Here is a 16,300-nt window from a genome sequence, read left to right on the forward strand (position 1 = left end):
ACTTCTCATTCCTCCAAGTTCACTGGTTGCACGCAATTCTTAAACTGTGCACAGAATTTAACATTTATAAAGTTCACCAGGCTTTGGTGCTTGAAAGGTAAATGGTTACTGCTCAGGAAGGTTTTTGTCAGTTTTCAGAGAGAGATTTGTTGTTCCTGGACACAAACTGATCCCTTTTAATCAGCCACATCTGTCTTGCCAAAGAAACTTGCCCCCTCAGGTTTCTCCAGATGATAACCTCTTTCTTTCAGGTCACCAGAGAGTTCTTTTTTGTTTCTCTTATTTAAGTGAAACATTAGGCAGCCAGTCCTCTCCTTTTGCATGAACCACAAGACTGAACTAAGCACTCAAAACTGCAGAATTGAATTCCCTCTCTCTCTCCCTCTCTCTCAGAGAGAACATTTGTTTTACTCTCTCTGCTTGTAAAACCAAATGACCCTCTTAGAACAGCAAGTTCCTCTCCAAATGGAAAGGCTCTTGGCACTGATGTTTAGCATGAGCAGAGCTCCAGTATTTTAAATAAGATCTGTTTTAATGTGTTTGTAATGTGACCTACACTAGTAAAAACCTGCCACAATTTATCTCCCAAAAACATATCTATATACAATACAAACACAATACAATCTGTCACACATCAGTTTAAATGATGTTAAATATTTTATATTTTTTCTTTCTTTCATATTTTCTCTTGCTTGTTGACAATTATTTTTAGCTATGTCTACTGTTTCCTTTATGTGGAGTAATCCCTTTAGATCATTGCTGAGATTCCACCGCCATCAATGAATTTGAGGGAATATTTTGCATGTGCAACTATTTTTTAGAAATTGTTATTCTTTCAGTCATTCTTGGTCGAGTACATACTGTGCATGTTACCTTTATTGAATCTTTCAACTGCACTACTTTCGATTTTTTTTTAAATTTCAAAATGTACCTAATTTCTAACTACAGTGTTGTTTATTTTTATATTATTTGGCCACCTTAATTGGAACCAAGTGTATAGATAGTAAAATCATGTTAATACCATAGTAGGAAAGAAATTCAATTTGAAAAGTAAGGATGTAAGATCTAAGATAGGACCAAACGTAATGGGTACAAAATAAAATAAATAATAATGCTGATACCTTTATATGGATAATATTTAAAAACATCTTGATGGGCTTTTTTAGCATAATTTATATTAATTAGCATTGATTGTTGGTATTCATAAATGCAAATATAATATCTTACGAACAACATTATGAATGACAAGCTAATTTCTAAGTTTTTACATATATTTTTGAATTTGTTTTTAAGTGGTTTCTGGCCATAATTTTATTGCATTGTGATAATTAAGGAGTTCTGTGGTGATGGTTCTCTGCAACTGTTACAGAACCTTGAGCAAGTGAGAATATTGCTGTCAGAATTCAATACTGTTGGACTCAGGGATGGTCAGCAATGAACTATTTCCCTCGATCAGTTTCCACCTGGCATTTACTAATTACACATGTCACTTTTTCAGGCAAAGTAAGAAGTTACCCAGCTCCTATTGTAGATTAGCTTGGGCTGCTTAGTAAAGAGAGCTTAACACTGCAGAATCATCAGTGAAGAATGTCCTCCTGAACTTATCACAGAGCTTTTAATGAAACAATTCAAAATGATTGGGCCAAGAGGATCCTTCCCAAGGAACTTTTAGAATGTTATTTGGAATATGCAAGGATCATTCTCCCATTCATTACATATGCTAATTGATGGGCTTCCGTGATGTCATACTAATTCATGCTGCTTTGAGGTTGGATCGGTGCATTGCTAACAAGGCCAATTGCCCTTGAGAAGGTGTGGTAAGCTGCCACCTTGAACTACTAATGCATTTCTAGTATAAGTATTCTTGTATTATTGTTGCAGATAGAGTTCCAAGATTTAAACCTAATGATAATGATTGATTAGCAATGTATTTTAAAATCAGGAAAGTGTATGACTTGGAGGTGGTGGTGTTTTCACATTCCCCCAGCTCTTCTCTTTGGTGGGAAAGGTTGAAGGCCTGGGAGATACTGTTCAAGGCTCAGGCCATCAAACATACTCTCTTCCCCTCCATAGACTCCCAACTACAACTTGTGCTGCCCTGAAAAAGCAGGCAAAATAATAGAGATTTATCCCACTCAAGTCACATTTTCTTCACCCCCACCCCCCTCCCTCCACCAGGAAGAAGATTTAGGAATATGAGACCATGCACCACGATATTCAAGGACAATTTCTTTCCTGCAGTTACCAGGCTGCTGAATGAACCCAAAGTTGTAATGGTGATGAGAATTATTAAATGGTGTTTATGGCACTATTGATGACAGATTCCACCACTTTATCGATGATTGAGAGTAAACTGTTGCATAATTTTATTGCATGCCGTTCTTTGTTACTGTAAACTGGATTTGTTTTTATTTTGTGAACAGGAGCTAACTGGTAATTTTCCACTGCAGTGAACTGGAATTCACTGTCTATGTATTGTTCAGATGGCTGGCTCCTCCCCTGGCTCCACCCTCACCCAATATAAACCCTGTTATCGTGCCTTACCTCAGATTCAGCTGAGGACTATTGTGTCTAGTGGCCATTGATTGTAAGCTATTAAAAGCGTGTTTGTACTCCTCACTTGTCTCTGAGTGTATTCAGTCGCGTTACAATGTTAATAGCTTAACTTTGAAATGGGATGAAAGCCCTGCTGAACCCAGGCATGCTTCAGATTGTCCCTCTGTTCACTGAGGTCCCGGAGGAATTTGCCTACTGGCAAAAGTGCTTCCAGTGATATATGATGGCCACACAAGACGCCTTCAACTCAGATGGTCTCTGGAGATCGGCACTTCTCTCTCGAGTCGGCCCCAAAGGGTACGTTGTCATCAGAGACTGTGCTACCTATGAATCAGCAATAGAAGACTTGAAGGCCCGCTACACGAGGCCCCAAAATGACATGTTGGCAAGGTATCGACTCTCTCAACGGCAGCAGCGTCCAGTTGAGTCGCTGGACAACCATGTTCTTGAACTGTAAGCCCTGACCAGAAAATGCCACTATGAATTGGCCACAGCCCAGATGAGAGAGGAGGAACAAATCCGGAACACCATCATGGCAGGAGTGAGATCAAGGTACGCAAGGCAGCAACTTCTGGAGTTGGGGAAGAAAGACTTGGCCAGCACCCTGGAGCTGGCAAAAGCACTCAAGCAGGCCCAACTGGCAGCTGACAGCCTCATGGGTGAGAGCGGCGCCTTTTCAGATGACCACATCATCGGAGCACCTGTGACCTCCACAGCTTCAGCACCGACTGTTGCGGCCACGTGTGTCCCGGTATGCTACTTTTATGGACAGGCACAGTGCCCCATGCCTGATGGCCCATGAAGGACTTCATCTGCTCAGGATATGGTAAGCGAGGGCACAGGGTGAAGGTCTGCAGGGCTAAAGGAAACCCAAAGATGGTGACCATTTGACCCATTCCCAAGTCCCGAAGGACCGGCCTCCGTCTCTCTGTGCTGTTCACCACTAGCATCTTACTGCATCTCATGGCGAGACCCACCACTGAAAATGAAGCATCGCGGGAAGCCACAGTGGCCATCTTGCCATGCCTTGAGGTCAGCACCACCTAGTTCTTCATCAGATCAAGATGGAGGGTGGCCATTTTGTCTGCCTGCGAGTCAAGAGGAGAGAGTCAACATCAGCATAGGGACCGATGGGATTTCTGGAGCACTGGCATCGATCATCCACCTGTTTTTCATTGTCAGCCAAAGCCCAGGAGGCTTTTGACTACGTTCAGAGCTACATCACAAAGACCACCATGCATGCGGTGGACAAGAATGCACCCTTCCAGGTGGAGGGCTATACCTCTGACATGGCTCTGGCCACTACCTTTAACCAGGCAGGCAAGCTGGTTGCCTTTTTCTCCTGCACACTACAAGGCCACGAGCTTTGGAACCCATCAGTGGAGAAAGAGGCTCAAGCCATTGTAGAGGTCATCAGGCATTGGAAGCGTTACCTGGCCAGCAGAAAATTTACACTGCTCACCAACCAGCGATTGGTGTCATTCATGTTTAATAATGCAAAAAGGGGCAAAATAAAGAATGATAAAATCGTTAGGTGGAGGATCGAACTCTCCACTTATAATTAGGACATAACATACAGATCAGGTACTCAATGAACCTCCAGATGCCCTGTCAAGAGGAAGATGCGCCTCTGCACACACCGACCAGTTGCGGTCACTGCATGATGAGCTTTGCCACCCAGGCATCACCTGCATGGCTCATTTCGTCAAGGCATGCAACCTGCCCTACTCCATTAAGGACATCAGGGAAATGACCAGGTCCTGCCAGGTTTGCATGGAGTGGAATCCTCATTTCTACCACCCTGAAAAAGCACACCTGATAAAGGCATCCCACCCCTTCAAATGACTCAGTGTCAATTTCAAGGGCCCCCTCCTTTCTACCAATGGAAACATGTACTTTTTCAACATCATCAATGAGTATTCACATTTTCCTTTCGCCATTCCGTGTCTAGACATGACCACCAGCACTGTCATCAGGGCTTTGCACTCTATTTTTGCCCTGTTCGGGTATCCCAGCTATATCCATAGCGACCATGGCTCATCATTTATGAGCGAAGACCTACACCAGTACCTGCTTGTAAAGGGCATTGCCTCAAGCAGGACGACTAGCTACAATCCCTGGTGAAACGGACAAGTTGAAAAAGAGAACATGACTATATGGAAGGCTGTGAAATTGGCTCTCCGGTCCAAAGGCCTTCCAGACTCATGCTGGCAAGAAGTCCTACCCATGGAGCTCCACTCCATAAGATCGCTCCTATGCATGGCAACCCAACACAACTCCTCATGAGTTTGTGTTTACATTCAGAAGAAATACACATCTGGGACTACTCTCCCGGCTTGGTTGATGGCACCAGGGCCAGTCCTGTTGGGAAAGCATGCGAGGATGATAAAGACAAACCCCCTGATCGAGAGGGTGCACCTGCTGCACACCAACCAAACATATGTCTACATGGCATACCCTGATGGCAGAGAGGACACCATCTCGATCAGAGACCTGACACTTCCAGAACTGAGAGTCCAATGTCTCAAGTGTACCAGGAACTACTGAATACCCCACTCAGGGTCCCAGAGGACACTGCTCAAGAAGTGGACCATCCACCCCACAACCAGAGCCGGAGATCTCAAGACCCACTGACCCTTCACCAGAGGGGGTCTGGGAAGTTCAGGAAGCCCAAAGTCCTCCAGTACTGTGGTGCTCAACCAGAATTACTAGACCCCCTGACAGACTTAACTTGTAAATATTTGTAAAGAATTAGTTTTTTTTTTAATGAATGGTCTCTGTTTTTCACCCACAGGCTCAATTTTGAAGGAAGGGGTGAATACAGTGAACTGGAATTCACTGTCTGCGTGTTGTTCAGATGATTGGTTCTTCCCCTGGCTCCACCCTCACCTACCCCAGTATAAACCCTGGTTTTGCCTCCTTACCTCAGATTCACCTGAGGACTATTGTGTCTACTGGCCATTAATTGTAAGCTATTAAAAGCGTGTTTGTACTCCCCACTTGTCTCTGAGTGCATTCAATCGCATTACATCCACATTGTCAGGTAAACCCTAGTGTGGTCCCTGTACTGGAACAATGAAACTGGAATCTTAGCTTGTTCCAGAGTGCAGGTTTTCAGTCATGCAGCTTGGATTTTGGACTTGAAAGCATGAGTGAATCAAATTTGCTGAATTTTATGATGGTGGGGATTTCAGAACGAAGCCAAGAATATAATTTATTTGACTTTTGTAACAAAACAGAGTTGCAAATGCTTCAGCCTTGCCTTAACATTCACAGGCCGGCCACTACCCACTAATAAGATTAGGGATTTTCATGGAGCCTCTTATTTAATTGTCCATAACAATTCACATCATTGTGAGAGAACTTTGAAGCTTCAATCTGTCCAATTGATTGTTAGATCTCTTAACTCTGTAAATTACATAGTGTTTTAGCTATTTAACTAAAATAAATTGCGATGTGCTCTTTGGTGTAGATGCCTGATCATGGATAAACTTTATAATAAAGGGAGATATCATGGAATTGAGGGCATAGAACTTCACCATCACATTATCTCACTTATAATTAGAGTTGTGTTACTCTCATGTACCAATATATAGTGAAAATTTTAGTTTTGTATGCTCATCAGGAATCGAGAAAAAAATATTGATTTACAAAAATTTGGTAAAAGAAGAAATAAAAAGATTAATCATGGCAAAGGTTTCCACAATTTTAACAAAACAGGCAAATCATTATAATAGTTAAAACACAAAAATGTGGGAGGATCTCAGCAGGTCTCGCAGCATCCATAGCAGGTAAAAGTATATAACCAACATTTCGGCCTGAGCCATTCCTCAAGGTATGATGTTCATTCACAGCAGCATCCTACTACTCCAAGATCTGCTCTGTTAGCAGCAGGTGGATGAGAATCTGGCACAAAATGGCATAGTCCCAGTATTTGTTCAGATGACACATCAGCAAGAGAATGATGTGAGCTCCCACCTATCTCTGAACAGTATTAATGAATATCTCATACATCATGGTGGTAAATAATAATTCTAGGAATATAAGGAACTTTACATGGTTTTCGTAAGGAGGTTTCACTTCCTCTGGGTGAAAATGCATATTCTTATTTTGACTGCTTGGGGTACTCACCAGTTCTCTGGTTTCCTCATGCATTGTAAAATAATGCTCGTGGGAGTTAATTGGCTGGTGTACAAATAAAGAAGTGTAGGAGAGTGATGTGAAAAATAGGAGGAAGCTAATGGGCATGTGAAGATAATGGGTTACAGGGAAATAACTGGGAAATTGGAATGATGTCATTGCTGTCAGAGCTGGCAGAGATTTGATGCACTGAGTGGACTCCTGTATACATGAACACAGAAATATGAATAATGAAAAATTATCTCAATGTTCCCTTCATTCTACTGCTTTCATAATTTATTTCCAAGCCAATAAAAGCTTTAGAAACTCATCAAACATTATCAATAACACCTATAGGAGAGATTTAGAAGTGGAATACATCTATATATGCATGTAACCAAGCAATGTAAGCATGCATATAAGCAAGCAATAGCAAATTTTTAGTCCTTAGTTATTAATAAGGGAACAAAAGTAAGGGATGCAAGGGCAATGCTTCAACTTCATCTTTCAATGAAGTGTCAAGAACAATAATATTTTATGTTCAAGTTCATGCTGAAAATATTTTACCGACTATCCTAGCCATTGCCTGGAAAGAAATGAAGCTGTCACAATCTATTTGATTTACAAACTGATGTTCCAACTTCCATAACCTCTTCATCACCAAGGAAACCTATTTCCCCTCCATAGTATTTCTGTATACACCTCCGTCTCATCTCATCTGTTGCTGAATCTGTCAGTCATTCTTTTGTTTACTCCAGCCTTGCATCTTCCATCTCCGAAAAGCATCAGCTCTGCTGTCTGCTTCCTATTGCACATTAAGCTCACCATCACTGCCCTTGCATTCGCTGACCTATATTAGTTATTGGTCTGCAATGCCTGCCATTAAAAATTTCACTCCAGTGCTTTTATCCCTCCAAGGTCTTCAGGTTGATTCAGGAACTGTTCTGCAAAGACCACAAGAAACTACAGAGAGTTTGAATACTGCTCAGACCATCACACCAACCAAACTCCCATCCATCAAATCCATCTTAACCTCTTCCTGCCTCAGGAAAACAAACAAAATGTATTAAAAGATGTAAATCAATTCATTCACACTCTCTTCCACTCCTCCCATCAGGCAGAGATGCATGAGTTTAAAAACACACACTTCTAGATTCAAGAATGTTTTTTGGATGTCAGATTCTTACATAGACCTCATATTATTCAAAATTCAATTTATTGTCATTATAATAAAACATGAAATTTCCTTTTGTCTGTTTCAAGGCAGACAGATTCGCCACCATCAGAAATTGCCTAATAGCCTTTTACACTTCTCACAGTCAGAGAAGCAAAAGAGAGATCCCCCCCCCCCCCCAAATAGTCTGTAGATTCGCCACACAGAGTCCAGTCCAAACTATTGACAACCCAAGCTTCCGATATGAACCTCCATCACAGTCAGGGACCCTTTGGCACCCTCAGCACCCCATCACATCCCAATTCCGATACCTGGTACTCCTCCGTCCAGTTCGAGACAGTCTCCAGCAGCCCGGCGTGAGTCTCCTGACAGCAGTCTCCAGCAGCCTACAGCTTCCGTGAGTTCCTTACCTCGAGTCATCAGCATCCCACTGTTTGAATTGGTTCCTCAGCCGCAAAGCCCCCTTACTGGCCATATTGAGCAGCACAATTAGCGTAGAGGTTAGTGCAATGCTGTTACAGTGATCAAGTCCAGGATTCAAATCCCACACTGTCTGTAAGGAGTTTGTATGTTCTCCCCATGTCTGCGTAGGTTTCTTCTGGGGGCTTTGGTTTCATCCCACTTTTTTAAATGTATCGGGCTCGTGGGCCAAAATGGCATGTTATCCATGCTACATGTCTACATTTATTAAATTTTAGAAAAAAAATTATGCATTGCCTTTTTTAACTCTTTTCTTTTGGTCTAAACTCTTCACTTTTGTTTTTAAGTGTAATACTACTCTTCACCCCTTAGATTTTGTTCTTACACTACCAGTACGTACAAGTTGACTTGATTGGATAACATACAAAACAAAAATTTTCATTGCATCTTGGTATGCCTGATAATAAACAATTATATTCCCTATCTATGTGACTTCCTCCAAAGTCCCTACATTCCCACAATTCTGGCATCCAGGGAATACCTGGTTTTCATCACCTCAGATTGAGAAGCCATTCCTTTACTTTCTGGGGCTTTAACCATTTTCATTTGTTCTGCTTTCATCTCCTCCTATTAGACACTCCTTGGAATCATTTTATTTTGTCAAGATTTCAGGTACTTATCTTAAAACATGATTTGGTAACCAAATGTTGTTGAAGCATGCTCCTGTGAACAATATTGAATGAAGCTCTACTGTGGCTAACATATTAAACATACTGACATGCACAACATTCATTTTGTTCAATATGGCTCCTAATAAATCCTCAAAGTCAGAAAATAATCCACTTGGAATAGTAATAAAGTTTACGTATTTTGAAAGAAAACAACAATCACTCAACTGAATATTCAGGATGATTGAATCTCTTATAGTCTGATAAATAAATGTTAGCATAACTGCTTTAGCACAGTGAAAGTTGAATTGGGTGATCTTGTTTTTGCATAGAATACTGAGGTCTCACCCTGAACCTCCCTGCTTTGCCCTCCTCCTTTAAGACTTATTTTCTTTTTTTTCTTTGGCTTGGCTTCGCGGACGAAGATTTATGGAGGGGGTAAAAAAGTCCACGTCAGCTGCAGGCTCGTTTGTGGCTGACCAGTCCGATGCGGGACAGGCAGACACGATTGCAGCGGTTGCAAGGGAAAATTGGTTGGTTGGGGTTGGGTGTTGGGTTTTTCCTCCTTTGCCTTTTGTCAGTGAGGTGGGCTCTGCGGTCTTCTTCAAAGGAGGCTGCTGCCCGCCAAACTGTGAGGCGCCAAGATGCACGGTTTGAGGCGTTATCAGCCCACTGGCGGTGGTCAATGTGGCAGGCACCAAGAGATTTCTTTAGGCAGTCCTTGTACCTTTTCTTTGGTGCACCTCTGTCACGGTGGCCAGTGGAGAGCTCGCCATATAATACGATTTTGGGAAGGCGATGGTCCTCCATTCTGGAGACGTGACCCATCCAGCGCAGCTGGATCTTCAGCAGCGTGGACTTGATGCTGTCGACCTCTGCCATCTCGAGTACCTCGATGTTAGGGGTGTGAGCGCTCCAATGGATGTTGAGGATGGAGCGGAGACAACGCTGGTGGAAGCGTTCTAGGAGCCGTAGGTGGTGCCGGTAGAGGACCCATGATTCGGAGCCGAACAGGAGTGTGGGTATGACAACGGCTCTGTATACGCTTATCTTTGTGAGGTTTTTCAGTTGGTTGTTTTTCCAGACTCTTTTGTGTAGTCTTCCAAAGGCGCTATTTGCCTTGGCGAGTCTGTTGTCTATCTCATTGTCGATCCTTGCATCTGATGAAATGGTGCAGCCGAGATAGGTAAACTGGTTGACCGTTTTGAGTTTTGTGTGCCCCATGGAGATGTGGGGGGGCTGGTAGTCATGGTGGGGAGCTGGCTGATGGAGGACCTCAGTTTTCTTCAGGCTGACTTCCAGGCCAAACATTTTGGCAGTTTCCGCAAAGCAGGACGTCAAGCGCTGAAGAGCTGGCTCTGAATGGGCAACTAAAGCGGCATCATCTGCAAAGAGTAGTTCACGGACAAGTTTCTCTTGTGTCTTGGTGTGAGCTTGCAGGCGCCTCAGATTGAAGAGACTGCCATCCGTGCGGTACCTACTTATATGGTCAAATATATTATCACCTCTTAAAATATCACTGGTGTTGCTTTACAGAAGCTCTGTGTCAATTTAATCAATAAAAATAATATTTTATGAAACATAATGCAGAAGTGAGAAACAGCTGTGACTTTAACATAAAAATATTTACCTTGAAATATGGTTGGGAAAATCAGAATTGTTTTCCTTGTTAGCCTTAGGTTTTCAAAGTTATGTAAGCAATGTTTTGCCTGCTTAGTTTTTCCCCATACAAGGAATGAAGAATGCAGAATGAAATTTATAATAAGGAAGGAACTTTATACACAGGATTGGATGGAAATTAATTATAACTTAAAGTAGTTGAAAAATTGCAAATACTGTGTAAATACCATGCATCTTACTTTTCAAATGCTTTGATATTCAAAATTTTTTAATCCAAACTATCCTGCAGAATCCCCTCCCCATCCCCTTCAGTTTAAATAAGGTTTCAATAGTTAAAAAAAATATTTGTATTCTCTAGGTACCTGAGGTGTTACTATTGGGCAGTTCGGACTTTGATTACAATTGGTGGTATTCCTGAACCGGTCACTATCTTTGAACTAGTCTTTCAGGGGTGCAATTATTTCACAGGTGTCTTTGTGTTCTCCAGCTTACTTGGTCAGGTAAATGAATTTATCTCAGAATGAATCCCTGCTCATTGCAGTGTATTCATTGTACAATTTTTGAACAATTAGTCAGGTAGAGGCTAAGGAAAAGGTTAAGAGAGCTTGTTGCTGAATCAAATGAAATACAGTGAAATGACTGGTACCTGACACCTGTAGGGATTTGTAGATGCCGGATAAATGTATTTTCTGGTTGCTTGAAACTTATTCTTGGAATGTCTAACTAATACATCTGCATTAAGAATAAACAGTTTAAAAGTCAAATATACTGAACAAATTTCACTTGCATAAACCTTAAAGCATTATACTTTATTTTCAGTCACATTATTTGAAAATGTTTAACCATTGCTGCATCTGCAGGTTCCTCCTCTTCCACAGAACTGCCTGATTATAGATAATTATAGATAATTACCACCTCCTCCCCCAAGTTTACAGATAAAGCCTCCGACACTTACTAAGCAGGGATAAGGGAACACTCTAAGAGAGTCACTCCAACAGTGAGTGGCATCAAAGAGCTCTTCATCCTGGGCAACATAATTTTATTCAAACACAACTTTATTCAAACAGTTGTCTCGAGCAAAGCATGACCAAGACACTCCACTGACTGAATATTTGCTCCCATCTTCACCAAAGTGTGAATCTGATAATTTACAGTCAGGTTGACCCATGTATTTTTTGTTTCCTTCCAAATTTTAGAAAATACTGCCTTGTTAGTAGAGAGCAATTGAATAAAATTCTGATGCAGCATGAATTTTGACTTGGCTTACCAATATAATACCAAAGAGCTATCACAACTACAGTGCATAACTTAAGTCTCTCCAAGATCTAAAAACAGCTTGACTAATTGCAGCCTCACAGAACCAGTAACCTGTGAGGCCACAATTCAACACTGACCTCTGGTGTTCTCAGTATGAAGCTTACACATTTACTTTGTCACATGTTGCTCCACTGTCCTCCCACACCAGAAAGCTACATGGTTTGGTAGGTTAATTGTCACTGTAAATTGAATCTATTGAGTAATGAGAAGTAGAATGTTAGAAGATTTATCAGGAATGTGGAGAGAATCAAATGGGATAAATGTAGGATTACTGTGATGGATGCTTGACACAGATTCTACAACACTATAATATCAAGCAGCTTGATAATAGAGAATGAAACATACATACCCTCAGATTTAAGTAAAATAGCTGATATGCCTGTCTATGTCCTCCCTTTCAGATGCGTGATATTATTGGGGCAGCTTCTGCAGGCCAGAGTTATTACCAAACATCTTTAGATAACACAGTTGCATACATGAATACATATTCAGTTTCGAGATACATACAAAATCGTGTCCGAAAATGGTATGAGTACACATGGGAATCACAAGGTCAGCTAGGTAAGTAAGCTCTGCCACACCAGGTTTCCGGTTTCATAAAGACTCTTACTTTAAAAAGAATACTCTATTTCTTTCAGATGTATCTGAGATGATGGAAAAAATGCCAGTAAAGATGCAACTGGCCATTGCTATTGATGAAAACTATGAGATAGTAAGCAAGGTTGATCTGTTTAAGGTATGTGCATTTTAACTTCCCTTTACTTGCTTAACACAATTATGTTAGAACTATAGAACACTACAGCGCAGAAAGCAGGCCATTTGGCTCTTCTAATATGTGCCAAAAAATTCCGCTGATCCAACAAACCTGCACCCATTCCATAACCCTCCAGTCCTCTCCCATCCATGTATTTATCCAATTTATTCTTAAAACTTAAGAATGAGCCTGCATTTACTATATCAGATGGCAGCTCATTCCACACTCCCACCATTCTGTTAGTGAAGATGTTCCCCCTAAACTCCTGAGGAGCCAGCAACATCCTAGGAAATCTTCTCTGCACTCTCTCAATCTTACTGATATCCTTCCTGTAGTTTGGTGATCAGAACTAAACACAATACTCCAAATTTGGCCTCACCAATGTCTTATACAACCTTAACATAACATCCCAACTCCTGTACTCAATACTTCAATTTATGAAAGCCAAGATGCCTAAAGCTTTCTTTACCATCCTGTCTACCTGTGATGCCACTTTCAGAAAATTGTGTATCTGAATTCCCAGATCCCTAGGATTATGGATTATATTATACTTTATATTATATGTAAATGTCTTTTAAAGAGATAAATTGTGGGGGTTCAGTGTAGGTGATTTCACAGAGTAATGTTACGAGCCCAGAGAACCCCAGAACCCAGCAGCAATAGATATTCATTAAGACAAATGATTACATAAACAAAAGTTGCTTTTAATTATCTTTAAACATGAAAACAGAATCACACTTTAACCTCTTCTAATTCTAAGCGCACGTTTATGTAATGTGTGAGTAAGTTCAGAAAAGTTCTTTGGTTCACAGTCCAATCTCACTTCTCATTCCTCCAAGTTTATTGGTTGCAGGCAATTCTTATACTGTGCACAGAATTTAACATTTATGAAGTTCACCAGGCTTTGGTGCTTGAAAGTTAAATGGTTACCACTCAGGAATTTTCTTGTCGATTTCCAGAGAGAGATTTATTGTTCGCTGGACACCCACAACTGATTTCTTGTAACCAGCCACTTCAGTGTCTCACCGAAGAAACTTGTCCCATCAGGGTTTGCCAGATGATAACCTCTTTCTTTCAGGTCACCACAGAATTCCTTTTTGTTTCTTTTATTTCAAGTGAAACATTAGGCAGCCAGTCCTCTTCTCTTGCATGAAACAAAAGGGCTTTGAACATGCTGAACTAAGCACTCAATCCATCTTCCAAATGGGGTTTTCCACAAGCTTGGCAGCTTGTCCTGTTCCAATCCCAGCTGCTGTTGCGGACTGTCAAACTGCAGAACTGTTTTTTTTTTTCTCTCTCTCTCTCTATCTCTCTCTCTCACAGACAAAAAGCCTGTTTTACTCTATCTGCTTGCAAAACCACATGAAGCAAGTTCCTCACCAGATAGCCTGCAGCTTCAATTAGTTCTTTCATCTGTTGTCTTTGTGTAAACAACAATCCATTAGTGAAGTCTCTTGGGCACTCTCCAAAGTTTTTGCAAAGGTTCTTGGCACTGGAATGTCTAGCATGAGCAGAGCTCTAGTATTTTAAATATTGTCTGTTTTTAAAGTGTTTGTATGTGACCTACACTAACAAACCTTCCCCAATTTATCTCCCAAAACATATCTATATACAATACAAACACAACATAATCTGTCACAGTAACAAAGCACATCTCATTTAAATTGCAAGAGCTTTGCTGAAGCCAGACATTCAGGCACCAGTGATTTTTACAGAGACAATGGAACTACTTTGGAAGGAATTTCAAAAGTAGATGCAAATGAAAAATCTGGGCTCAAGTGCTGATAAAGATCTTTCAAGGATTGGATTTGGAGCCTATTGAGGGGTTCTGTTTTTTAGAAGCTGGGGACTGTGGAAGAGAGAGAGAGAGAGAGAAGTCAGTTCTGCAGTAGCTTTTTGAGGCTGCAACATGGCAAGCTGGCAGGCTTGTTGAAAACCCTATTTTGAAGAGAGTTCTAAGTTCAGCCTATTGAAAACCCTTGTAGTCCCTACAAAAAGAAATGGCTGGCTAGAGCGTTTCTCCTGAAATAAGGGAAACAAGAGGAACTGTATGGTGACCTGGAAGAAGTTATCATTTGGAGAACCCATGATGGGGCAAGTGTCTTTGGCAAGACACTGAAGTGACTGATTGGAGGGAATCAGTTTGTATGTGTCCAACAAGCAACAAGTCTCTCTCTGAATCCAACAAGGACCTTCCTGAGCGGTATCCATTTACTTTTAAGCACCAGAGCCTGGTGAAAATTCATAAATGTTAAATTCTGTGCACAGTATAAGAATTGCCTGATACCAGTGAACTTGGAGGAGTGAAAAGTGAATGATTGAACAATTAAAGGAAAGAACTTCCCTGAACATCTACACATTACATATATGTGCGGTTAGAATTAGAAGGGGGGTAGGTTAAGTTAATAGTAATAAGTTAAAGTTTGATTGTTTTTAATGTTTAAAGAAAATTAAAAGCAACCTTTATTTAAGTAACCATTTGTCTTGGTGAATTTCTATTCCTGCTGGGTTTTGGGGTCCTCTGGGCTCGTAACATTCCGCACTCCTCATTGCCCTACCATTTACTGTGGGTATCCTATCTTGGTTTTCCCTTCCAAAATACAACACCTCACACTTGTCTGCATTAAATTCCACCTGCCATTTTCTGGCTCATTTTCCCAGCGGGTCCAGATCCTGCTGCAAGCTATGAAAGTCTTCCTCGCTGTCCACAGCGCCCCCATACTTAGTGTCATCAGCAAATTTGCTGATCCAACTTAGCACATTATCATCCAGATCATTGATATAGACAACAAACAACAATATTCCCAGCACAGATCCCTGAGGCACACCACTAGTCACAGGCCTCCCATCTGAGAAGCAATCATCCACTACCACTCTCTATCTTCTCCCATTCAGCCAATTTCAAATCCATTTTCATCCTCTCTATGAATACCTAGTGTCTGAACCTTCTGACCTAAGCTCCATGTGGGCCCTTGTAAAAGGCTTTACTAAGGTGCATGTAGACAATAAACACATCCTTTCCTTCATCTACTTTCTTGGTAACCTCCTCGAAAAACACGATCTATCATGTGCAAAGCCATGCTGATTATCCTTATCAGTATGTTGCTACTGTCCTTTCTTGAATCCCATTCTCTTATACCTTGTAATCTATCCTTTTCAATCAATTCTACACAGATATTCCTATGTGCCCAATTAACTATAATTATAGAGCTAGTGAAGGAGTCACCAGAAGGAGTCAGAGTCAAGTTGTTGCAGCTAGGAATAGATTCAAAATGTATGCTTCCATGAGGTCATGAGTGTTTTAGCTAATAGGTGAACTGGCCCACTAGGTCTTCAGAAGTAGTTTCACTATTAATATCAAGGTAATCCTACAATTACATCTTTCTGTATATTATTTCAGCTATTAAATCCTTTATCTTCAAAAATATGTTTAATCCTATCCTGACCATCTCAACTACTGAGCATCCAGATCCATCTTGAGTAGATTATTCCAATTCACAATATTTTGAGTGGAGTAAGAGCCTCTTTTGTTCTAGTATTTCTCCTTAACATCTATCCAGTCTGTCCACATACCTGTTTCACCAAGCATTCTCCTTTGCTCTTGATGGTGTCATATCATCCTGAATTATTTTATGGTTATGAAAGCTGCTTCCAAATTGTTTCTGGCATTTC

General features: G+C 41.0%; 1 protein-coding gene across 4 annotated transcripts in view; it reads left to right on the top strand.

Annotated features, from left to right (window-relative positions):
- LOC138755633 (cyclic nucleotide-gated channel beta-3-like) overlaps positions 1-16,300 on the top strand; it is a 142,569-nt gene that overhangs the window by 90,283 nt on the left and 35,986 nt on the right. For all 4 annotated transcript variants that reach the window (XR_011352435.1, XM_069921984.1, XM_069921985.1 and 1 more), the window contains 3 exons: positions 10,916-11,057; positions 12,276-12,435; positions 12,513-12,610. Coding sequence is in view for 3 of the 4 variants with exons in the window: in XM_069921984.1 (XP_069778085.1) it covers positions 10,916-11,057; positions 12,276-12,435; positions 12,513-12,610 (400 nt within the window). In the remaining variant the exon portion in view is untranslated. The remainder of the gene's footprint in view (positions 1-10,915; positions 11,058-12,275; positions 12,436-12,512; positions 12,611-16,300) is intronic.

This window comes from Narcine bancroftii, chromosome 2 (genome assembly GCF_036971445.1).
Source record: "Narcine bancroftii isolate sNarBan1 chromosome 2, sNarBan1.hap1, whole genome shotgun sequence".
Lineage (NCBI taxonomy): Eukaryota > Metazoa > Chordata > Chondrichthyes > Torpediniformes > Narcinidae > Narcine > Narcine bancroftii.